General features: G+C 40.2%; 1 protein-coding gene across 3 annotated transcripts in view; it reads left to right on the plus strand.

Moving 5' to 3' along the window:
- LOC133750638 (S-adenosyl-L-methionine-dependent tRNA 4-demethylwyosine synthase TYW1) overlaps positions 1–25,119 on the plus strand; it is a 221,777-nt gene that overhangs the window by 139,192 nt on the left and 57,466 nt on the right. Inside the window, exon 14 of one of the 3 annotated variants that reach the window (XM_062180248.1) lies at positions 12,974–13,268. The exons of the other annotated variants lie outside the window; for them this stretch is intronic. Coding sequence (XP_062036232.1) covers positions 12,974–13,081 — 108 coding nt within the window. The 3' untranslated portion in view covers positions 13,082–13,268. Of the gene's footprint in view, positions 1–12,973; positions 13,269–25,119 lie in introns of those variants that run through there. 3 annotated transcript variants of the gene reach the window in all.

Genomic DNA, 25,119 nt, shown 5'->3' on the forward strand with positions numbered 1-25,119 from the left:
AATTAGTTCAGATTTAAACAGCAACCATTTGCCCTCCTAGATAATTGATGTTTGGTCATAAGTGATTTAATATTTTGGACACTGTGTATACTACAATCAATTTACCCAATTCTTAGTTCCAGCTTACTTGTTAAGTCCTGTGCTAGGCACAGGGATGTAATTACAACTAGGATGTGGTTAGTGCCCCTGAGGAATTGCAGTCTTTGCAAACGCAAGACAAATAGACAATTTCAACACAGTGAGAAGTGCTGGGGTACAGAGCTTTTACAAGGGCTACAAGAGCATAAGGAGAGATGGTGGAATCAGAAAAGGTTTCCTGCAAAGGGTGGTTGCTGAACTGAGTACTTTTATTTTTGTTTTGTTTTTAATTTAAAACAGACTGGCAGGGACAGTGTTGTGGCATAGTGGGCTAAGCCTCTGCCTGTGGTGCCAGCATCCCATATAGGCACTGGTTCTAGTCCCAGCTGCTCCTGTTCTGATCCAGCTCTCTGCTATAATATGTTTAATAAATAAATATTAATAAATATATGTGCAGTATATAAGTATACAAATAATAGTAATTAATAGAAAAATAAATATAACATGTTTAATAAAATAATAAATCTATAGCAGGCTAATTTTTTAAGATTTATTCATTTATTTGAAGGTCAGAGTTACATAGAGAGGAAGAGACAGAGAGACAGATCTATCTGCTGGTTCAATCACCAGATGACTGAAATGGCTGGTACTGGGCCAGGCCAAAGCCAGGAGTATCATCCCAGTCTCCCATATGGGTGGTAAGGGCCCAGGGTCTTGGCTTATCTTCCACTCCATTACCAAGGAGATGGATCAGAAGTGGAACAGCCAGGAGTCGAACCGGTACCCATATGGGATGCTGGCATTGCAGGTGGCGGCTTTACCCACTATGGCACAACACCAGCCCTGCAGGCTATTTTTAAGTTGATAATTTTGTATGGCCTGCAACGATGCTGTAAATATCCATATGGCCCCTGGCAGAAAAAAGGTTTCCCATCCCTGCCAGGTGATTGGTTTTCTAGTTGAACACCTCTTTGATTTAATGTCTGCACTTCATATGGCATAGAAATCATTTAATACAATGTTTTAATTGATATTACAAGAGTGAAATGTATGCTTATTTTCCAAAAATGTAATGCAGTATTTTAAGCAAGACAATATACAGGAAAAATCTTGGCTGCCATCCCAGGTACAATCAGAGTCAGATGGGGATGATCAGAAAAGCTCACCAGCTGTCACTAAGGGGATTGGCTTCTTGGTGGTGATGCTCACAGAGGCCACTTTCCTGTACTGGGCAGTTGCTGTTAGCTGTGTTGGTTGGGTTGGTTTTGATTATTGGAACAGGAAGCAAAATCTTACATATTTTATAGACTAACACAATCGTTCCACATGCGGGTGTTTTATCCTGTTTTAGTTTGATTTTGAGAAATTCTGGAAGTTTCTGGTTGATGTATGATGTTTTAATCGTTCCTGTTTAAAATAGTGGGAAATATACTTCCTTTAGAATTTTTATGTCTCATGTCAGATTTCATGAACAGATTACAGTTCTCAACTGTGAAATGCCTGTGTTAGGGTATGTGTTTCCTATGCTCATTTTTTCTGAATGTCTTCTTGTCACCCACAATATTTTAAATTGCATTTTGAAAATGTATAATATTCAGTGCAACATTATTTATATTCTCTTTTATTATCTTTATAATATTTATTTAGACATAAGATCGAGGTTTTGGTATGTGCATAGTTATAATCCTATTATATGTATAACTTTATGTCCTTTGCAATTTACTTTTCCATCCTGTGATAAAATCTTTCTCTATAATTTTCTGATAATGATGGATTGCCTTCCTCTAAAAATTGTTAATTCCATTGTGGTTTTTTTGATGCCCTTTCATGTGTGTGTAAAATCTAATATACTAGACTGTGAAAATGCTAAAAAATATCTAAACTACAAGAACTGTATTTACTCAACAAATATTTATTGAATATTTACTATCTGGTAGGGATTTTTCTAGACGCTGGAAATCAATGAGTAAGGCAGATAAGGCCTTCTCTGGGAGGAGAGATAGAGCATAAATATGTTATATGTTATAGTTGATCATTATAGATCCCATGCGAGGTATATTTTATATCTAATGTTTTGAATAATTTCACCAATGCCTCAGGATTCTGGAATTGTTGTGGTATGTGTATATATTCTTTATACTCATTGAGCCACATGGCTGTTAGTTAAAAATGTTGCTGGGGAGAGTCGTTGGGTGGTTGTTAAGATGCTGCTTGGCACACCTACCTTCCGTGTTGGAGTGCTTGGTTCAAGTTCGCACCCCACTTCAGACCCAGCTTCCAGCTAATGTGCACCCTGGGAGGCAGCAGGGAATGCCTCAAGTGCATGGTCTCTGCCACCTGCGTGGGACACCAGGATTGAGTTCCTGGCTTCTGGCTTTGGCCTAGACAGCCCCAGCTGTTGCAGGCACTTGGGGAGTGAACCAGCAGATGGAAGATCTTTGTCTGTCTCTCTGCCTTTCAAATAAAAATGAAAATAGATAATTTCTTAATTAAGTTAGTTCTGGCATTTTTGAGAGGTCGTCATAGTTTACGTGGATCACAGATTTCCGTCTGGCAGAGCACTGGGGAAGGGGATGCTCCAAGTGTGCCCTTGGTATTCTGAGCAGACATTCTCAGAAATAATGGTCATTTTCGTGTGTTCTAAATGATATTTATTTACTATGAAATCACACGTACGATCTTCTCTCCTCCCCTCCTTATCTGCAGTTTCACTTTCTACAGTTTCATTTACCTGTGGTCAAAAAAATGTAAGATGGAAAATTCCAGGAATAAAAATGTGTAAGCTTTGAGTGCCGTTCTAAGTAGTGTTGTGAAATCTTGTTCATCGCTCTCTTGAGTGATCTCTCTGTCCATCACAGGCACATCAGACATATCACACATGCCCCCACTGCTAGTCACTTTGTAGCCTTCTCTGTTATCATGTACTGCAGTGCTTAGTTTATTTAGTTGTTTCCCCCAAAGTCCAAGAGTAGTGGTGCTGTCAATTCAGAGAAGCTATTGAGTGCTTCCTTTAGGTGAAAAGTTCAAAGTTCTCAGCTTACTAAGGAAAGAAAAAGAAATCATACACTGAACTTGCTAGAATCTGGGGTAAGAACGAATCTTCTGTCTCTGAAATTATCAAAAAAGAGAAAGAAATTCATGTGAGGTTTTGCTATCCACCTAAAACTGCAAGTTATAGCCACCATGTGTGATAAAGTTTGTGTGCTTGGGGAAAAAATATCAGTCATGTCCACAGTGTCAGGCATGCCCTTGTGGGCTTCCCATGTATCCCCCTGGATAAGGAGGGTTTACTGTGTGCATTAACTTTTGGTGTGAAATGATCACGACCTGTCACTGCAAGTGGGTATTGGAGAAGTTAACAGCCCCCTCCCCCAATCTTGAGACCAGTGGGCATTTTTTCCTGCCACCAGGTAGATTTCATCCTCTCTAATTTCCTTCAGATGGAATCATTCAAGGCCATTCATCTTAAGGTTTATTGTAAAAATTTTGGGATAGCTGTTGTCGTTTTGGAGATTACAATTGAACCCATGTATGAGAGCCACACTTTGATTTATGAAGAGACGTGTTTAGAGGAAAGGGAAATTAAAAAGAATAATCAGAAGCTAATTTTTTTTTTTTTTTTTTTGCTGTTGAAACCAGAAAGAAGGAAGCACTTTCTCAAAATGACATTTGGGAACCTTTATTAGAGCATTTGGGGACCGAAGCTAGTAGACACTGTGCCAACATTCTGTTTCGGTTATGGCAACATGAAGGTAACCTGCTCCTCCACTGTGGGCCCATAATAAGCTAGTATATGTGGCAGAAACTAATTTGCCACCTTCGTAAGAATAAAAAAAAAGATCATGCCGTTAGTTCCTTTATAGTCTGAGATACTGGATTGAAATAAAAACCATTTATATTCAGCTGTTTACACCTTCCCTTCATCCAGCCACATGGTAGGAAAAAAAATATGTGTTATACCTGTGACAAATTAGAAACGTGAAAAATCACATAAATAAAATTAGAGCAACTTTTGGAGCTTATTAGTTTTAGAGTCTTTCTAATAAGATATTTTTCTAGCTTTGGAATTTGTAAAATGAATAATAATAAGTCTTAAGCACCTAAAGTGGCTGTGTCAGCCATTGCTCCTCCCAGCAAGTGAACCACATCACGAGATGTAGGGAGACCTGGTCCAGGAATCCAAGGAAGCTTTTACTTTGTTTTTCACTCACGCTCGTCTGTTGACTCTGTTGAGGATCAAAGCTAACCATGTAAAGATTTCTGTTACCGGAAAGAATATTCTTCCTCTTTTCTGTTCCTGGCTCATGATGGAAAATTACCATTTCTTGACATTATATGCTTTGAAAATATCTGCTGGCCTTTGAAGAGCACTGGCAAATACTCAAGTTGGGGTCTCATTTGTGTGTTTGTAACTCGTTACATGTGAGTGCATCTTCCTTGTTTTCCCCAGGGTAAAGGCAGTGATTTCGAGTCCTGGTTGCCATTTTCTGGGGTAGTAGGACTGGAGACAGGCATTGGAGGAACACAAGAGACAACCCAGTGTTCTAGAAACTTCCTCCTCGGAATCTCTAAGAGGGAAGCAGAAATCCACCAGCTGCCATCTCTTCAGAGGCTTTTTACAAACTACTTGGCTTGTAAAGCTGTATTTGAATTCTGAAAAAATACTGGTATCATGCTTTGTGTACTTTTTTTTTTTAAGATTTATTTATTTATTTGAGAGAGAGAGGTCTTCCATCTACTGGTTCACTCTCCAGATGGCTGCAACGGCCAGAGCTGCACCAATCTGAAGCAAGGAGCCAGGAGCCTCTTCCAGGTCTCTTTCATGGGTGCAGGGGCCCAAGGACTGGAGCCATACTCTACTTCTTAACCAGGCCATAGCAGAGAGCTGGATCAGTGGAACAGCCAGGACTTGAACCGGTGCCCATGTGGAATACTGGCACTGCAGACATCGGCTTTACCTGCTAGGCCACAGCTCCAGCCTTGCTTTATGTACTTCTTACAAGTTGCTTTTATTGTTTAAAAATATATATATTTTACCTCTTTGTTTATATATAAATTTACCTCATTCTTTACATAACTACATCCCATTCCTGCAGATATGTGATTTATTTAACCATTTCCTAATTGATGGATATCTCCATGTTTATAATAAGCAAATAGTAATTTTTAATACACTTGTATTCTAGCACCATTCTGATTTTTACACAAATTACAAGGATAATACAGTATATTCTCATGCATACCCTTTCCCTCAGCATACCCAGTTTCCCATTATCAACATGCTGCACATTGATAAATACATTTGTTACAATTAACAAACCAATATTGATAAACTAAATCCACACTTTTTCACATTTCCTTAGATTTTGCCAAATGTCCTTTATCTATTCCAGGATCCTATCTTAATAAACACGTCTTTTTAGGCTTCTCTTGGCTAGACAATTTCTCAGACTTTTCATAACTTGCCAGTTTGGGGAACTGATTAAATATTTTGTAGACCATCCTTTGAGATCTCTCTGATGTTTTTCTTGTGATTTGAGTATATGTTTTGGGGAGGGAAATCACAGAGCTAAAGTTTGTATACATTAAGACCCACCCACTATTTGTGCTATAAAGCCCTATGATTTTTAGTTTTTTAAAATTTTTTACTGATTTGAAAGGCAAAGAGAGAGATTCTTCTATCCATTGTTTCATCTCCAAGTCATCCATAAGGGCAAAGACTGGGCCAGGCCAAAGCCAAGAACCTGGAACTCATTCCAGATCTTCTATGTGGGTAGCAGGAACCCAACTACTTGAGCCATCACTTGTTGCCTCCCAGTGTGTGCATTGACAGGAAGCTGGATTGGAAGCAGAGCCGGGACATGAATTAGGGACTCCCACATGAGTTGTGGGCATCCCAAGTAGTATGCTTATTGCTGTGCCAAATGCCCACCTCAAGTTCTATGGTTTTGATTAGTGCATAGTATCACATAATGAGTCTGACCACCTCAAAATCTCATGCACTTCACTATTCAGTTCTCTCTACCTCTCCCTAAGCCCCTGACAACCACTGATCTTTCCCCCCATTTCTAAGTAATTTTTCATTTTGTCATATAATTGGATCACATAGTATGTAGCCTTTTCACAGTGGCTTTTAAGATGCACATACATGCATTTAAGAGTCTTTCATGTTTTTTGCATCTTCATGGATATGGCACAGACTGTTTATCCACTCACACATTCAAGGATGTCTTTCCTAGGGGCAGTGGTTAAACTACTGCTTGGAAATCCAGCATCCCATAATGGAGTACCTAGATTCAGGTCCAGGCTCAGCTTCCTGCTAATGGACACACTGGGAGGCAGTAGTAATGGCTTATATGGTTAGGTCCCTGCCACCCGTATGGGAGACCTAGATTGAATTCCATAACAGGCTTTGGCCTGGCGTAGACTGACTAGTGCAGCTTTCAAATTAGTTGGATAAATAATTAGTAACACAGTTGTTAAATTGATGTTCAGTCTATGCTTGGCTTTATAGGGTGCTGCACAGCATTTAAGGTGCTGTTAGCATTTTCATTGCTGTCAGCAGTAAAAGAGAACTACAGTTGCTCTGCGTTGGAGACAGCGTTTGGTACTGTGTGGTGTTTGGTGGTTAGCCATTCTCACAGTTGCTAGTAGTATTTCATTGTTGCTTTGATTTGCATTTCTTCAGTGGCAAATAATGTTGAGCTTTTTTTTCATATACTTACGTGCCATCTGGATATCTTTTTTTTTTTTTTTTTTTTTTTTTTTTTTTTTTTTTTGGTAAGCTGTCTGTTCAGATCTTTCCCCCATTTCTTAACAAGGAAAGCTTTACATGTATCCTCTCTCAGTCAGATTTGTCTTTCATCTTCATAACATCTTTTTCAGAGCAGACGTTAGATTGTGCTGTTAGTGTACAATCTGTTAGTGTAGTGCTGTAACTATAAGCTTTACCAAATCCACAGTCACATAGGTTTTCTTTTGTGTTTTCTTCTAAAAGCTTTAGAGTTTTGTCTTTAAATTTAGCTCTGTAATCCCTCTTGAGTTGATTTTTGTGAAAGGTATAAGTTCTGTGTTTTGGTTTATTATTATTAATATTACTTATGTGAATGCCTGATTTCTAAGATTCTTTGTTGAAAGGCTCTCTTTTCTATTATTATTATTATTATTTATGTGAATGCCTGATTTATCTAAGACCCTCTGTTGAAAAGGCTCTCCTTTCTGTATAGAATTGCCTTTGCAAAATCCTTTGTGAAAGATAAGTTGACTGTATTTGTGTGGATTGATTTCTCTCCTGTTCCATTCATCTCGTCTTCTTTGGCCAGGACCTTACTGTCTTAATTGTTGTAGTTACAGTAAGTCTTGAAATTAGGTAGTGTGAGGGTCCTCCAGCTTTCATCTTTTTTAGTATTGTGTTGGCTTTTTTAGATCTTTTTTCTTTCCATATACGCTTTGGAATCACTTTACCAGTATCTACAAAATAGCTGGCTAGGATTTTGATTGAGACTGCATTGAATCTATAGATTAGGTTGGGGGAAAATGGCATTTTAAAAATACTCAGTCCTCCAGTTCATTTACACATAATGTTTCTCTTTTTATTTGGATCTTTGTTGATTTGTTTAGCTTTCTACTTTTCTGCATGTAACTCCTGTACATAATTTTGTTAGATATACATAGAAGTGGGTTTTTTGAGGGCTATTATAAATGGCATTTTTTTGAAGTTTCAGATTACAATTGGGCATTGTTTGTATGTATTAAGGCAATTTACTTTTGTATATATTAATCATATATTTTACAGCTAGTACTTTTTTATAGTGGTTTATTTGTTATTTACTTGTTGAGATTTCCTATATATAGGTAATTTAAAATTTTTGGTCTTCCTTTTCACTTATGTATACTTTATTTCCTTTTCTTGTTTTAATACATTAGCTACGTCTTACGGTATGATGTTGAATAGAGTTGTAAGAACATCATGGCTTTATTCCTAGTCTTAGGGAAAAGGTGTCCAGTTTCTCACTGTTAAGTTTGATATTGACTATAGGTTTTCTCTAGATATTCCTTATTGTGCTAAAAGATTTTCCCTAGTTTCTGGAGAAGTTCATCATGTTACCAAACATCCCTTTAGTAAGGTTGTATCACATGGTCATGTCATGTCTACACTTTCTTAATACTCTGGATAATAATATTCCATCATTAATCTATTTTATAAGCAGTAACTTATACCTAGGTTTGATTTTAATGTTAATTTTTCTGTAGTGTAACGTGTCACTAAAGTATACTAATTCTAAATATACATCTTGATTTATTTGTAAAGTCATTTTACTTCTATGACTAGCACTCCAAAGACCTCTCTCATGTCTCCTGCTATCATCCCCCACCTACAAAGGTAACCACTATTCTGAACCATTCAAAAGGTATATTTTTAGTATGGCTTCTTTAATACCATTATGTCTATAAATTTATCAATTTTTCTGTATGTAGCAATAGATTATTTCATCACAATTCTATTGTAAACATGTCACAAAAGAATTTCTATTAATTCAACAGTTCACGACCTTGAGATTGTTTCCAATTTGTGTGTCATTAACTACTATGAACATTTTTATAAGCTCTTGTTGTTTTAATGTGTATTTATTCAGTTATTTATAATATTAAAATAATTTGTGATGTTTTTGCTACCATTTCTATTTTTTGTTAATACCTGTTTGGGTTCTTTACTATTTTTTCTTTAGAGATAATTTCATTGACTTGCAAATGCTTCTTAATGAGGACTGAAGCTCTAATATGTACGCCCATATGTATGTACACACATACAGATACGTACAATAGTTCATTCTTTCAAGTTTGTCCAAAAATGGAATTAAAAGATGTTGTACATTTTTCATGCATGTTTTGAAGTCTCTCCAGATGTTCATATATATATCATATATTTATGTAAGTAAAGCATATTTTAAATATTTCTTTTTCATTTACTTGAAAGGCAGAGAGAGAAACTGTTTCATTACCCAAATACCTATAAAGGCCAGAGCTGAGTTAAGATGAAGCCAGGAGCCAAGAAAGCTAACCTAGTCTCCCATATGGGTAGCAGGGGCCTAAGTACTTGGGCCATCTACCTTATCAGGTACATTGGCAGGAAACTAGATTGGAAGCAGGACAGCTGAGACTAGAATTGGTGCTCTGTTAAGAGATGCCAGTGGGGCTGGCACTGTGGCGTAGCAGATAAAGCCGCTGCCTGCAGTGCTGGCATCCACATGGGCACCAGTTCAAGTCCTGGCTGCTCTACTTCCAATCCAACTCTCTGCTATGGCCTGGGAAAGCAGTAGAAGATGGTCCAAGTCCTTGGACTGCTGCACCCATGTGGGAGACCCAGAAGAAGCTCCTGGATCCTGGCTTCAGATGGGCACAGCTCCAGCCATTGTGGCCATTGGGGAGTGAACTAGCAGATGGAAGACACCCCCCCCGCCCCCTGCATCTCCTCTTCTCTGTGTAACTTTGACTTTCTGATAAATAATTAAGTCTTAAAAAGAATTGCCAGTGTCACAAGGTGTGGCTTAACCCACTGTGCCACAGCTCTGGCCCTACCTAGTGATTTGAAATGGCTGCCTAATGGAATCAGGTTTCCATATATTCATTGATCTGTTTCTGAGCTTTCTATTCTGTTTTGTTGTGTAATTTGTCTGTTTTCTCATAGCACCATACCTAGTTAGTCTAGCTATGTAATAAACCTTGATATCTAACATAAAAGATATCTCTATCTTCCTTAAAGTTCTTTTTTCCTACAAAATTGTCTTTCTTAGCCCTTTACTCTGTTTTTGTTTTTATTTACATTTTTCAGTTTTCACCCATACATCTTTGGGATACTGATTAGAATGCACTGAGTTTGTAAGTAAATTTGGGAAAATTGCTATCTGTATTGTCATGTCTTCCATTTATCTCATAAATTTTCCTATGCTATCATTTTAATTTTCTTTCACTTTTTTCCTTTTTTTTTAAATATTGACGATTTATTTATTTATTTATTTGAGAGGTAGAGTTACAGACAGAGAGAGGGAGAGACAGAAAGGTCTTGTATCAGGGGCCAGCGCTGTGATGCAGTAAGTTAATCCTCTGCCTGCGGCGCCTGCATGCCATATGGGCGCTGGTTCTAGTCACGGCTGCTTCTCTTCCAATTGAGCTCTCTGCTGTGGCCTGGGAAAGCAGTGGAGGATGGCCCAAGTCCTTGGGCCCCTGCACCCACATGGGAGTGCAGGAAGAAGCACCTGGTTCCTGGCTTTGGATCGGCGCAGCTCCAGCCGTTGTGGCCGTTTGGGAAGTGAACCAACGGAAGAAAGACCTTTCTCTCTGTCTCTCCCTCTCACTGTCTGTAACTCTACCTCTCAAATAAATAAATAAAATCTTTAAAAAAGAAAAAAAGAAAGAAAGAAAGAAAGGTCTTCTATCTGCTGGTTTACTCCCCCAGATGGCCGCAGTGGCAGGAGCTGGCTAATCAGGAGCCAGGAGCTTCTTCCATTCTCCCACTCAGGTTCAGGGGCCCAAGCACTTGGGCCATCCTCCACAGCTTTCCTACACTATAGCAGAGAGCTAGATCGGAAGAGGAACAGCCAGGACTTGAACTGGCGCCCTTTTGGAATGCCGGTGCCACAGGCAGAGGCTTAACACACTATGCGATGGTGCCAGCCTCTCACTATCTTCTAATTATAGAATACATTAACTATCTTTATGAAATGTTAGGTGACTACACATGTTTTGGAATTGTGATTTGCAGGCTTATCTTGAATTATGACCTTTGCTACCAAGGTCATAAGTCTGCTCCATTGTATGTTTTATCCAGCTGTATCTATTTTATTTTCATTTTCATTTTATCCATTTTGCAGTGAGGGCGGTTCAGAGGATGAACTCATAGTTCATCCTTTTGACAGTATATCCATTGTGTGTTATCTAGTACATAATGCAAATTAGATAAAGAAGGATTTTTGGATGAAAGGCTTAATTACTGGCATTTTATTACATGGATAGTAGTTGCCAACTCCTCTTTTTCTTCCAGACTCTTCTTGCTGTCATTCCAGGTTCACTGTCTTATGTATTAGACATGAAATAAGAGTACTGTATGCTTAGGTACCTGTTGTCATTAATAAGCTTTTCAGGAAGGAAACTTCATAGGCTCACTTCAAGGACTGAGTCACCTGCTAATGAGTCTGGGGTTTTGTTTTTGTATTTTTGCAAAGCCATACTTAGGCACAGGGAGGTGCATTGCTGGGTTAAAAGTAATCTGAACATTCCTGGACTACAAAGTTTTGGCATCTGAATAATTAATTGTCCAGGAAGTGAGTCTTTACCATGATATTTGGGACTTGAGCTTATAAATTGATACAAGAAATATTTCTGGAAAAATAGATCTGTAAGCCTTATTGATTTTGGGGGTGTATAGGTGTTTTGACTGCCCATATTCCCTTCAAATTTACTTGGTCTGAGTAGTTTTGTGAAATATATTTTGGCTGCACTGAGATGTCTTTCTCGTAGCCTCTCATCTTCTCGCTCCGGGTCCAGCTGTTTCTGTTCATGTCTGTCTGCTGCAGGAATGATGGATAGACTTTGCCTGCAGAGACATTGCCAGAGATTTTCCCTTTTGGTCAATATCCTTGGACATCCAAGTCAATATGTTGCTTTAAGTGATGGGAGTCTGAGTTGGCATCCTGATTTAGGCCACCACTTGATCTTCTTATTGATTTTTATGACATTGTGTATTTGACTTCTATTTACTATTCTATAGCTAGGATATTTCTCTTCTTCACCATGTGATATGTGTACATGTGCTTTGATTTTTCAAAGAGGTCCTTACTCAAATGGAAAGTGTATAGAGTAGCCCTTAAAATTTCATACTGGGGGACCAGCATTGTGGTGTAACAGGTAAAACCGCTACCTGTGATGCTGGCAATCCCATATGCACACCAGTTTGCATCCCAGCTGCTCCACTTCCAATCCCACTTCCTGCTAATTGTCTGGGAAAAGCAGCAGAAGATGGTCCAAATGTTTGGGCCCCTGCTACCCACATGGGAGACCAGATGAAGCTCCTGGCTTTGGCGTGGCTCAGCCCTGGCCATTGCAGCCATCTGGGGAGTGAACCACAAGATAGAAGATCTCTGTCTCACTATCTCTTAGTACCTCTTTCAAATAAATAAATCTTTAAAAAAAAAAAATTCCTGCTGGATCTTTCTTTTTCCGGAAATGTTAGTATTTGTTTTCTCTTTCAGTTACTTTGTTTGGCCTCTTCACAGTGTCTCTTCCTTATTAATCATCCTTTCATTGAGTGTCCCCATTTCTTTGTCCTTTCCTTGCATGCCCATGTTGTCAGTTTTTGTGTTGATAGTTTACAGAGCACAGGTCATTTTCACATTGAAAAACTGTCCTATTCAAAATGTCAGTAGAGAGGCCAGTGCTGTAGCAGGCTAAGCCTCCGCCTGCAGTGCTGGCATCCAACATGGGCTCCAGTTCCTGGCTGTCCTCTTCTGATCCAGCTCTCTGCTATGGCCTGGGAAAGCAGTGGAAGATGGCCCAAGTGGTTGGGCCCCCACACCTGCATGGGAGACCCAGAAGAAGCTCCTGGCTCCTGGCTCCTGGCTTCAGATCAGCCCAGCTCTGGCCATTGTGGCCATTAGGGAGTGAACCAGCAGTTGGAAGGCCTCTCTGTCTCCCCCTCTCTCTGTAACACTACTTCTCAAATAAATAAATAACATCTTAAAAAAAAAAAACGGGTCAGTAGAGTCACCCCTTCCAATCTCTTTGAACCTCCAAAAGGTCGGAAGACCCTGCTCTGCATTACTCATATCATTTTCCAGAAGTGTAAATAATGTTCCTTTTTTCCCCTCTCTAACAGGAATTTTCTTTCTCCCCTTGCCAGGTCACTTGCCTTGCAATCCCCCCATGTCTCATCCCACTGCCGTTGCTCTTAGCCTCCCTTGCCTTTGCACTTTGTGCTTCTCAGCTTTGTTGTGCTCATCTCTTCTAGTTGCACTTTCCTAGTAGCATCTCCCTGCACACTAACTCAGCTGCCAGGAGGATGTCAAGTGCTTGCTTCTCTCCTGTTTCCCGTGTTTATTATGTAGGTACGTGACCATTCAAGCTCTCGCTGCACTACCCTACAGCCCAGTGGATATGTGTGGTCTTTCCAGGCTCTTACTGAATCCAAGGCAACTCTTCCTACACCTTTCACCAAATTTCTGGTCTTTAGCAAGAAAATTTTTTGTGAGGTGTCTGCTATCGTGTATACCTGAGAACAGGGATATGAAGAGTCCTGTTAAAAAGCATGAGTGTGGCCGGCGCCGTGGCTCACTAGGCTAATCCTCTGCCTTGCGGCGCCGGCACACCAGGTTCTAGTCCCAGTCGGGGCACCGATCCTGTCCCGGTTGCCCCTCTTCCAGGCCAGCTCTCTGCTGTGGCCAGGGAGTGCAGTGGAGGATGGCCCAAGTGCTTGGGCCCTGCACCCCATGGGAGACCAGGAGAAGCACCTGGCTCCTGCCATCGGATCAGCACGGTGCGCCGGCCGCAGCGCGCCTACCACGGCGGCCATTGGAGGGTGAACCAACGGCAAAAGGAAGACCTTTCTCTCTGTCTCTCTCTCTCACTGTCCACTCTGCCTGTCAAAAAAAAAAAAAAAAAAAAAAAGCATGAGTGTGTATGTGTGTGTGTGTGTGTGCATGTTTTCTGATTCCCACCATTTGTGTTGTATTTCCTTCTAAGCCTTTTTCCTGTAGATATATATTTATGTCATTGTCATTCTGTATGTTTTTTTTCTTTAGCTTTCAACAAAAATGTGGTTTTAGCTTTTAAAAGTTCAACAATAAAAAAATTCAACAATATAACAAAAAATTACTCCATATCATTAAGCATTCTTCTAAAATGGCTACTCAGTGGGAACAAGGATACCAAATGACAAGTCCCCCTCTTCCTTCCCTCTTTCTGAGAAGTACCTCTGCACTGAGCCCTGCTGTTGGTAGGAATGCATCCCTTAGATGTGCTGGGATTCATACTCCCTGCTCTCCCGTATCATCGTTAGTGTTAGTTAAATGGCTGGATCATGAATCATCTAGCTGTTCCATAGGATTGAGCACCTTTGAGAGTTTGTAATATCTCATTACTATAAATAAAGCTGGAATGAACATTCTTATTCATCAGTATTTGTCCACAATTTTTAGCATTTCCATAGGCTAAATTTTCAGAAACACAATTACTGGGCCCACAAATTTGAATATTTTTCAAGTTCCTTACTCATGTTGCTATTTTACTGTCCGAAATTTTTGTCGTGAATTATACCCCCGTCAGTGAAGGGATATGCCTGTTATGCTGAACTCTAGGCAACACTGAATATTGCTATTTAAAAAGAGATCTTTGCCAATTTGATAAGCCAAAGCAGCACCTCATTACTGCTTCAATTTGCATTTCTTTGATTGCTAGTAAGTCAGTACCATATTTTAGGAGACCATTTTATCTTGTTTTGACACAGCCTCAACTACAGTTTGTCTTGAATTGTAACTGTCAAGATAAATCATTGAAATTAAAACTGTAGTCCTGGGATATAATAAATTCATCTAGAATATCTAGCACTGAAAGCTGTCTAATTAGAAGCAACAGAATTCTAACTCATAACTGTGCATTTTTAAACTTTTTATTATGAACACTTATAATACCCAAGGGATAACAGAATCATGTAACAGATTCTTTGCAACCACCATCTTAGCTTTGACAACTGACAGCTTTCCACAGTTCTTGTTTTTTCACCTGTCTGTCTGCTTTTGGAGGAGAGGGAGGCAGTGGATGCATTGAATCCAATGATAGACATGAATGTCAGTTTAGCCATGAGCATTTCTGTATGTAACATATAAAGACTTCAGAGTGGGAATGTCCCCTCCCAGCTCTTTGCATGTGTTGTCTTTATCTTCCATAGGCTTCTTGACAAAGTACATCATGCACATAGACAGGTACACAGACTTTCCATGAACAGCTAGGTGAAACTTTAGAAAATGAACATAGCCTGCAATTCGGTCAGGAAGTAGCACCCTCAAATCTTTTGCTGATTATTAGCATTCCTCCTCTCTAAAATGACTGCTGTTTTAACTGCTAACACCATACGGTAGCCTTGCTTGTTTTTGAACTTTGTGGAAATAAGTCATACCAGCTTATATTCTTTAATTAAGATATACAGTTTCCTTTATGTGTATTTGCTCTTCATCCATGATGCTGTACACAGCTGTAGTTCATTTATTTTCATTGTTATATTTCAGTGTATGATATGACATCGTTTATTCATTCTGTGACTAAAGAATATTCACTTTGCTTATAGTTTTTGACTATTATAAATACTTCTTCTAATAACATTTCTGTTCACATCCATTGGTTTGTGTACTCATATGTACTTATTTATATTGGCTATAAATGTAGGAAAGGAACTGCTGTATCATTTGTGGTTCCCACAGCACTCTGATATGGGATGAGGTCTCAGCAGTGACCTGTGTCCCAACAGGCCACATGCCTACCCCTTCTTTTCTTCTTCCTCATTTCACATCCCCCACCGCTTTTGTTTTGTAAATTCTTTTAATTGGCACATTAAAGCACTGACATTTTAGGTGGTCATTGATACAGCTGGATTAATAGCTACTGTATTTGCTGGTATTGTCTGTAAGTTGTTCTTGTTCTTTGTTTTCATTTTTTCTTTCACACTTTTTTCTGTCATTCATAGTTTTACTTGAGCATTTTATATAAATCCATTTTCTCTCCTTTCTTAGCATCTCAGTTATGGTTCTTTTGGTAGCTCTTTTAGCGGTTTCCTGAGAGTTAGCAACATACATTTGTGACTAATCCAAATCCAGTTTTCAGAAAACAATGTACCATTTCACAAGTAGTAAAAGTACCTTGTGACAAAGTATTCCTAATTCCTGTCTCTTGTCTGAATGCCCTTGCTGTGTTCATCCAACTTACATGTAATCGTTATGTTTAAACATTTATATACACACACATAAACACACACAAAGTGTACGAAGTCAGATTTGTGTTTACTATTATTTTGAAAAATCTGTTACTTGTTAAATTAACTAAGAATAAAAAATAAAGTTTTTTTTTATTTTACCTCATTCACTCTGTGATTTTTTTCCTTCCCTATTTATATCTGAGTTATGGACTTATCAATTTCTTTCTCTCTGAAGAAGTTTTTTTTTTTTTTTTTTTTTTTTTTTACATTTTAAGCTTTTATTCAGTGAGAAAGATGCATAGGAGAGTGAGGGTCCTATCTAGAAGAGAGAGAGATAAATCTGGATTCATACCGAGCATCTCTGAAGAACTTTTGACAATTCTTGTAAAGCATGTTTACTGGCCACAAATTCTCTTGATTTTTGTTTGAGAAAATCTTATATTTCTCTTTTAGCCTTTAAGGATAATTTCATAGTTCTAAATCAAATTCATGATCAAGTTCTAGATCATGATGTATTTCTCTCAGTACTTTCAATATTTCACTGAAAGTTGTCTATGTTTGCATGGTTTCTGAGAAGTTGATGTAATTTTTATCTCTACTTCTCTATAGGTAAAATGTTTCTTCCTATGACTTCTTTCAGAACTACTACTTGGCCTGCGCCGCGGCTCATTAGGCTAATCCTCCGCCTGCGGTCTGTCCCAGTTGCTTCTCTTCCAGTCCAGCTCTCTGCTGTGGCCCGGGAAGGCAGTGGAGGATGGCCCAAGTGCTTGGGCCTTGTACCCGCATGGAAGACCAGGAGGAAGCACCTGGCTCCTGGCTTCGGATCGGCGCAGCGTATCGGCTGTGGCGGCCATTTGTGGGGGTGAACCAACGAAAGGAAGACCTTTCTCTCTGTCTCTCTTCTCTCTCTCTCTCTCTAACTCTGCCTGTCAAAAAAAAAAAAAAAAAAAAAAAGAACTACTTCTTTATTGATTTTTTAAAATTATCTATCTACCTATCTATCGATCTATCGATCTATCTATGGAAAGAGCAACAGAGAGCCAGAGATCTTCCATTTGCTACCCCAGTATAGTTCTTTTGGCATTTATCCTTCTGGGTGTTCTCTTTGTATCTGTGGTTTTGTGTCTGACATTAATTGGGGAAATTCTCAATCATTAGTCTTCAAATATTGGTTCTGTGTCTATAATTCTCATTACACAGGTGCCGTTTATAGCTGTTCCACAATTCCCAGCTATTTTATTCTGTATTTTTCAATCTTATTTCTCTTTTCATTTTGGAGGTTCCTATTGATATATCTTCCAGCTCAGAATTTCTTTCCTCGGTCGATACACTAATAATCCCATCAAAGACATTCATCATTCTGTTACCATGTTTTCCATACCTAGCATTTATTTTTTATTTTTTTCTTAAAATTGCCATCTTTCTGTTTACAATAGACATCTGTTCTTGTAGGTTTTCTACTTTTTCCTTTAAAACCCTAGCATATTAATCATAGCTTCTAAATAAGATTCTTGATGTAGTGCCTCCAACATTCCTGCCATATCCAACTTGGGTTCTCATGCATGTTCAGTCTATTCAAACTTCATTTATTTATTTTTTTGTCTTTTAGTCTGTCTTGTAATGTTTTGTTGCGAGAAAGCCTTGATGTACTGGTTGAAAGGAACTGCTGTAATTAGGCCTTTATTACTTTAGTGTTGTTTTCCCCTCCCCCTGCACCATAGCACCACAGGGCTGAGAGCCTATTTACAGCAGCTCTATAGCCTGTGATTAGTCTCACAGGGCTCCAGCTCTGTGTGCTGTGTCGAGCCTGTGCTCTGGACTAAACTGCACCAGGCTTCTCATCCCCTCAGCCCCCATAGGTGGGACTGGATGGCTTGAGTGCAGTGTTTCTCTTCTAGTTCAGTTAGGCTCTGGTCAAACCTCCGCAGATTAGGGTCTGGTTAGATAGTTTCTCTGGAGAGGACAGATCTGTTGAAAGGAATAGAAAGCTCTGCATAGTTCACAGTGGCTTCTTTTCCCTCCCCCCTGCTGGAAGTGTAAGCTCTTTCTCTGGTAATTCAGTATGAGAACCTGGTCAATTCCAGGAAGTAAAGCACAAAGGTGTGCAGGTCCCTATGGACTGGGCCCCTCTGGAGTGTTCACTCTCAAACTTGCCCACACTAGGCCTCCAGCTGCTGGTCAGTTACAGTTCCAGGCTCTCTGCTGCAGCCAGGATTCCCACAGAGCCTACTGCTGCCCCTGGGGTCTCAGTTGTGGGGGCAGCAGTTGGCCCCACGACCTCACATCTAAGAAGAGTTGTTGATGTTTGTGTATTTAGGCCTTTTGTTTATTAAGACAGAGTGAAATATTCTAAACTCCTTACATTTTGCACTGAAAACCCTGCTCAATCTTATTTTGCAGTGTATGGTGCTTTTTCAAATAAATAAATACATCTTTAAAAAAAAAAACTCCTACAGGGTTTGTATTGTTTTGTGTTCCCACTTGATAGCATGTATGGATCCCTTTTCTTACCAGCTCACTAACAGTGTTGTCAATTTGGGGAATTTTTCTCTCAGAGTTTAGAAATGGTATGTCATTGTAGCTTCCATTTGTATTAGTTTTTACTATGAAGGAGATTGAGTATCATTTCATCTGTTTAAAACTGATTTGCATTCATTTTTCTTTGAATTGTCCATTCATATCTCTTACACATTTTTATTAGGTTGTCTTAGTCTCTGGTGTCTGATATGTCGATGTTTTAATCAAGTATACTTCTGAGCTATATGTTTGGTTAGGTTTCTGTTTGATTTACAATTTGTAAAAATACCTTTTTCTATTAAAAGTACGGTTAGGTTTATTTTAAAAGAAATGCCCACAGTAGACCTACTTCCCGCCTCTTACTCCTTCCTGTTCCCCAGAAGCAGGCGCTATTAATGCTGGATGGGTTTCCTTTTAGGATTTCTTTTCCTGCCAGACCAGATTTCCTTCACTGAGTCTTAGAGCATTTGTGCAGCACAGTTTGTGCTCCTGATTGGTTTTGTTGCTTCATCTACATTTTCAATGGTTAAATGAGGTTTAAATCAGTCGGTTAATTGATCTGTTTTGGGGATCATTCTACAACAGTTTTCCTGCTCAGCTGTTTTGACTGTAAAGAACGCTTCATTTGGCTGCATCACAAGTTATAACTTTGAATTTTTCATCCTCATTTGATTTATCATAATGGCACAATTTGTTCTGTCTCCTCTAACAGTATAAAACGTAGTCGATTAAAGTCGTTCCAAGATGAGGTATGGTTTCTATAGAGTGTTTGTTAGATTACTTAATGTCTAGTAACAGTGGTAACTGTTTCATTGTTCTTTTGCTTTTAGAAGCAATGGTTATCAGTGACAGATTGTTTTAAAATTACACGTGTTGTGTCTGGGCATGCATACGTTTCAGATTTAATTTTTTCAGAAGCATACAACTTGGTCAATATTCAGTTTGGCTTTCATAGATTGAAGATACAGTGCAAAAGGCAGGAGTAATATGTTCTGCCTCTGCCTGGTGGTTCCATGTCAACCATTGTTGCTCATCTCTTTTCTGACTCTGGGTTTGTTCCTTTGCTAAATAGAATGTAAATTCCGGGAGAGAGGGCTCTGCTTTGTACTGAGCCTTATCCCCCTAATGAGAACCAGTGACTCTTGGTTGAGTCAAATGCTTGCATGGGCCAGTGAATCAGTGCTGGGGGAGGGAGGTGATGACAGTACTTGAAATTTATTTGCATTGCACTATGAGCCAGGTCTGGTTTACTTGCTTTAGCTCTTTGGATTTTTCCAGTAGTTCAATAAGGTATTGACTCTGTTCTGGTTTCCCAGAGGCACAAACAGCGTACCTGCTGCATGCAGACTCCAGAGTCCACTGGCTTCATTGCCACTCTGTCCCCTTGTCCTCATCTTATATTTTTTCCTCTTTTCACCCGTCCTTCCTACCTACTCAGAACTTTTCTAGTTTATAATTATAGCATTTCTCCCCAAATTCCTTTCATAAGAGCTTACACTTCACATTTGGACTTGGACTGAAGTTTTCAGTTCATGTGCCCTTCGTCTCAAAGAAAGCAAATGTAAAAACCCAACCTGGAATTTTATCACAAAGATCTGACCTCAACTTTAGAGCTGAATATCTGGCTCTCTTGTCACACACTCCAGTTGCACATTCAGAGTGAAGTTATTTTGAGTTCTCACCTCCCTCCATGTTGTAGATTCCTGCCCGCTACTGGAGAGGAACTGCAGACTCTCAATTGAAACTAAAATAAAAAACAAGTGAAATCATAACATACTTACTGACATTTTGACAAACCTCACTATGGCACAAATAACAAGTGGCTAAAATGTTTGCCTCAATTAAATAATTGAATCCCCTATTCCATTTATTTTTATTTTCATGTTCTTTTTATTTGAAAGGCAGAGAGAGAGAGAGATCTCCCATTCCTGATTTACTCCCCAAATGCCCTTAATACCCAGGGCTGGGTCAGGTTGAAGCCAGGAGCCTGGAACTCCCAAATGGATCTCCCATGTCCGTGGCAGGGTCCCAAATACTTGAGTCATCCTATGGTGCCTCCCAGGGTACATATTAGCAGGAAGCTGGATCAGAGGCACAGCTGCTGGGACTAGAACCAGGCAACCCAGTATGGGATGTGGGTGTCCCAAGCAGAATCCTAAGTCTCTGTGCCAAATGCCTGCCCCTCCAAATATACATTCCACAGTATCACTCCACTCCTGTCTCCACTAGATGCAGTGCTGCATTTGCAAAATCTCACAGTAATAATCAATTTAAAATAGATTAAATTTACTAGTAAAATGAATCACCAAATGAGAATGTAGGCTTAATTCAAATTCATATGCAAACCAGTTGTATTCCTAATTTATTTTAACAAAAATGGATGGTAACATGGGGCTGGCGCTGTGGCTCACTTGGTTAATCCTCCGCCTGTAACACTGGCATTCCATATGGGCGCCGGGTTCTAGTCCCGGTTGCTCCTCTTCCAGTCCAGCTCTCTGCTGTGGCGTGGGAGGGCAGTGAAAGATGGCCCAAGTGCTTGGGCTCCTGTACCCGCATGGGAGACCAGGAGGAAGCACCTGGCTCCTGGCTTCAGATCAGCGCAGTGCGCTGGCCTTAGCAGCCATTTGGGGGGTGAACCAATGGAAGGAAGACCTTTCTTTCTGTCTCTCTCTCTCTCACTGTCTAACTCTGCCTGTAAAAAAAAAAAAAAAAAAAAAAAAACACGGATGGTAACATAACAATGATAAGTGTGTCCTTCACAGGGGCAATTCCACTGTCGTCTTTCACGTGGCACCTGTACCCAGTTACCGTTGTACTTGAATCTAACTGAAGTCCAGCACCTTTTCTTCTTTCGCCTTTAGGAGCTGCTTTGACTGATGTTAAACAGATTTTAAATAAAGTCTTTGGAACTGTTACATTGAGCAAGCTCCCCAAAGGGAAAATTCACATTCAACAAGAAATTAACTCCATTACCTGTATTTCATCATTGACTGCTCGTCTGTATAGTCAGAAATCCTCCAGGCTTGCACAATGAATGCTTGCTCCGCAGTGAACAGTTTTAATATTGTGTAAGCATAATCCTCTGACTAGCCATGCTTGAAACTACAGACAGACATGAAAATTATTGCATTTGTAAGCATTTCTTCTTCCCCAGGGAAGATACACTTTACCAGAGAATGTGTAACTCAAATTGGAAAAAGGACTTAGGATCTACTCCCACCTTTGAGGAGAGTCCCTTTCCTTCTCTCCCTCTGTAGAAGGAAGTGTTGGCTCCTGAGGAAGCACCAGGGAGAGATCCTAACCTTGCTTCCTAAGCTGTGCCCTCCCGTCCTTGCCTTTCCTTGGGATGCTCATGCGCTGGGTGAGAATGTGACCCCTCTTAAGCCTGGTTTCAGGATGCTTGGGAACATGTGCCTTGCTTGCCTCATCTGCTTGCCTCTCGTGCTCCTGCTCAACAGAGCGTGTTCTTGTCTGGGTGCAGCCTCCCTGTGCTCAGCCCCCAGCACCTGGCCCGGCCCTGCCTGGGAGGCCTGCCCTCTTCCAGCCCCACGTGTGTTCCACTGGGCTAGTGGGTCCAGTAGGCGGCCTGCCGTATCATGTGACTGACCTCTGGCAGAGAAGTTACCAGGCCTACATTGTTCTTGGTCACTTCTTGCATATTTCTACCTTACCTTCTCTTCTTTTCCTGACAGTGTATGTCAGTAATAACTTGGAAATTGGAATCTGCAGTTTGCTTTTTGTTTCTCTGCCTTTGACTTCAATCTCTAGCTCATGCTCCAGACTTGACTGGCTCTCCTCCTCCCCTGAGTTAAGGTATTTATTACAAACAGTTTTGACAGAGAGGGTCCAGGGACCCTGAATGCACAGGTAAATTCCTAAACACACCTTGCCATCAGTGTAAACTTGTTCTGAAGAATATACCATAAATGTTTACTTTAAAAATACTTTTAATAAAGTTTAGCCATCCTGTCCATCGAGTCTTCTCCGCCATCTTCTTCCAGCCAACCCTGCAGAGGACAACTCTGTGCCAGAACCGGGGACAATGTGGATCTCAGCCTTGCACCAGAGGTCTCGCTTCCTCCCGCTGGTTCTGGCTTATCTGGCTTTCCTCCATCCCTCTGCCCAGTTGTCATCCAGGGCTTTCTCTTTTTTCTTGTTGTTGTTTGTTTAGGAGGAAAAATCATCTCCTTCTTGTCTTTTTAAAGATTTTTATTTATTGTGTTTATTTGGAAGGCAGAGAGACAGAAAAATCTTCTATCTGCTGGTCCTCTTTCCAAGTCACTGCAACAGCCAGGGCTGGGCCAGGCTAAAGCCAGGGGCCTAGAACCCAGTCTGGGTCTCCCACATGGGTGGCAGGGACCCAGACACTTGGGCCATCTCTTGTCAGAACCCTCCTTCACACTCTTGGGATATCATGGCTGTACTACCATCACACTTATCAGGTTAATATTTTTATATGCTAGTTTTTCCCATTGCAAAACTTTTACCCATTTATCATGGAAAATTAAGGCAGTACAAGAAAGCACAGATAAGAAACCCAGAAAGGATACATTTGGAAAAAAAATTTTAATTTATTTTTATTTGGTTTAAAGGCAGAGAAACAGAGATACTCTCTAAATGCCCACAATAGTCAGTGCTGATCTAGACCAAAGGCACAAGCCTGGAACTCCATCTTGTTCTACTGGAGCAGCCGGAACTTGAACCTGCACTCATGTGTGGTGATAGGCAGCAGCTTCAGCCACTGTGCCACAATGCTGGAACCTATTAAGAAATTTTAAATGATCCAAATAAAGGACATGATTTTGGCAGATCCAGAATCATAAATGTACCGTTTCTCCATAAACTGATGGTTTCAATTATGGACACATTTGACTATTGAATTCAGTACTTGAAATGTAGCTCCAAATTGAGCCGTGTTGTAAATATGAATTGTGTGTAGGAATTCAAAGATTGAGTATTACAGAAAAGAATATTAAATATCCTGGTAGTTTTTATACATTGATTGCTTCTTGAGATGGCAGTACTTGCATTTTGGTTATGTTGTTACATATAGGAAATTTCTTTCAAAGAGAGAGCAGGATCCCATGTGCTGTTTGCCTCCCAAATTCCATTAACAGCCGGGGCTGGGCTGGGCCAAAGCCAGGAGCCTGGAACACGATTGGTCTCCCACCTGGGTAGCAGAAACCCAATTATCTGAGCAATCACTGTTGCCTCCAAGGCTCTGTGTTGCCAGGAAGCTGGAATCAGAAGCCAGATATGGAAGTCAGATAGCTGATTTGGGACACAAGCATCCTAACTGCTGCCTTTACTGATTCAAATACCCACCCCTAAAAGATATTTTATAAATTAAGTCCACCTGTTAATTTTTTACTTTTTCATTTGTTCTTCACCAGAAGGCCAAAAAGTTGTATTAACTTTTTACTTTTTTGGGGCTGGCACCATGGTGCAGTAGGTTAATCCTCCGCCTGTGTTGCCGGCATCCCATATGGGCGCTGGTTCTAGTCCCAGCTGCTCCTCTTCCAGTCCAGCTCTCTGCTGTGGCCTGGGAAAGCAGTAGAAAATGGCCTAAGTCTTTGGGCCCCTTTACCCGCATGGGAGACCAGGAAGAAGCACCTGGCTCCTGTCTTCGGCTCGGTGCAGCTCTGGCTGTTGTAGCCATTTGGGGAGTGAACCAATGGAAGGAAGACCTTTCTCTCTGACTCTCCCTCTCACTGTCTGTAACTCTACCTCTCAAATAAATAAATAAAATCTTGAAAATAAAAAAAAAATTACTTTTTCTTTTTTTTAAGGATTTTATTTATTTGTTTGAGAGGCAGAGTTAACAGAGAGAGGGAGAGACAGAGAGAAAGGTCTTCCACCTGCTGTCTTGCTCCCCAAATAGCCACAATGGCCAGAGCTGGCCTGATCAGGAGCCAGGAGTTTCTTCCAGGTTTTCCACATGGGTGCAAAGGCCCAAGAACTTGGGCCATCTCCCACTGCTTTCCCATGCTATGTGCAGGGAGTTGGATCAGAAGAGGAGCAGCCGGCACATGAACCAGTGCCCTCATGGGATGCCGGCACTGCAGGCGGAGGCCTGACCTATTACACCACAGCACCAAGCCCTAACTTTTTTCTTTTTCAATCTGACCACTAGAAAATTTTTAAATCACCTGTGTGGCTCACGTTTGTGACTCACATTGTATTTCTGTGGGACAATACCAGATTATAGATTCAGTGCCACTTTAAGTAAAAATCACAAAGGATTGTGTATATTTGTGGAAGTTAGTGAGCCAATTATAAAATGGTTATGGATATGCAAAGGACCAAGAATAGCCAAAAATGTTTTGACAAAGGACATTAGGACTTCCTCTCATAGGATTTCTCAACTTCGGCACCATTGACCTCTTGGGCCAGATAATTCTTTGTCGGGAAAGGAGGGAAGGACTGTCCTGTGCGTTGTGGGATGTTGGTCAGTGGTCTTGGCCCATCCACTAGACGTCAATAGCAGTCTCCACTTGTGAAAACCAAAATAATTTTCTCAAGATATTTCTCCTATGGTGCAAAGTTGCACCTAGTTGAGAATCATT

The sequence above is a fragment of the Lepus europaeus genome, chromosome 21 (genome assembly GCF_033115175.1).
Source record: "Lepus europaeus isolate LE1 chromosome 21, mLepTim1.pri, whole genome shotgun sequence".
Classification (NCBI taxonomy): Eukaryota; Metazoa; Chordata; class Mammalia; order Lagomorpha; family Leporidae; genus Lepus; species Lepus europaeus.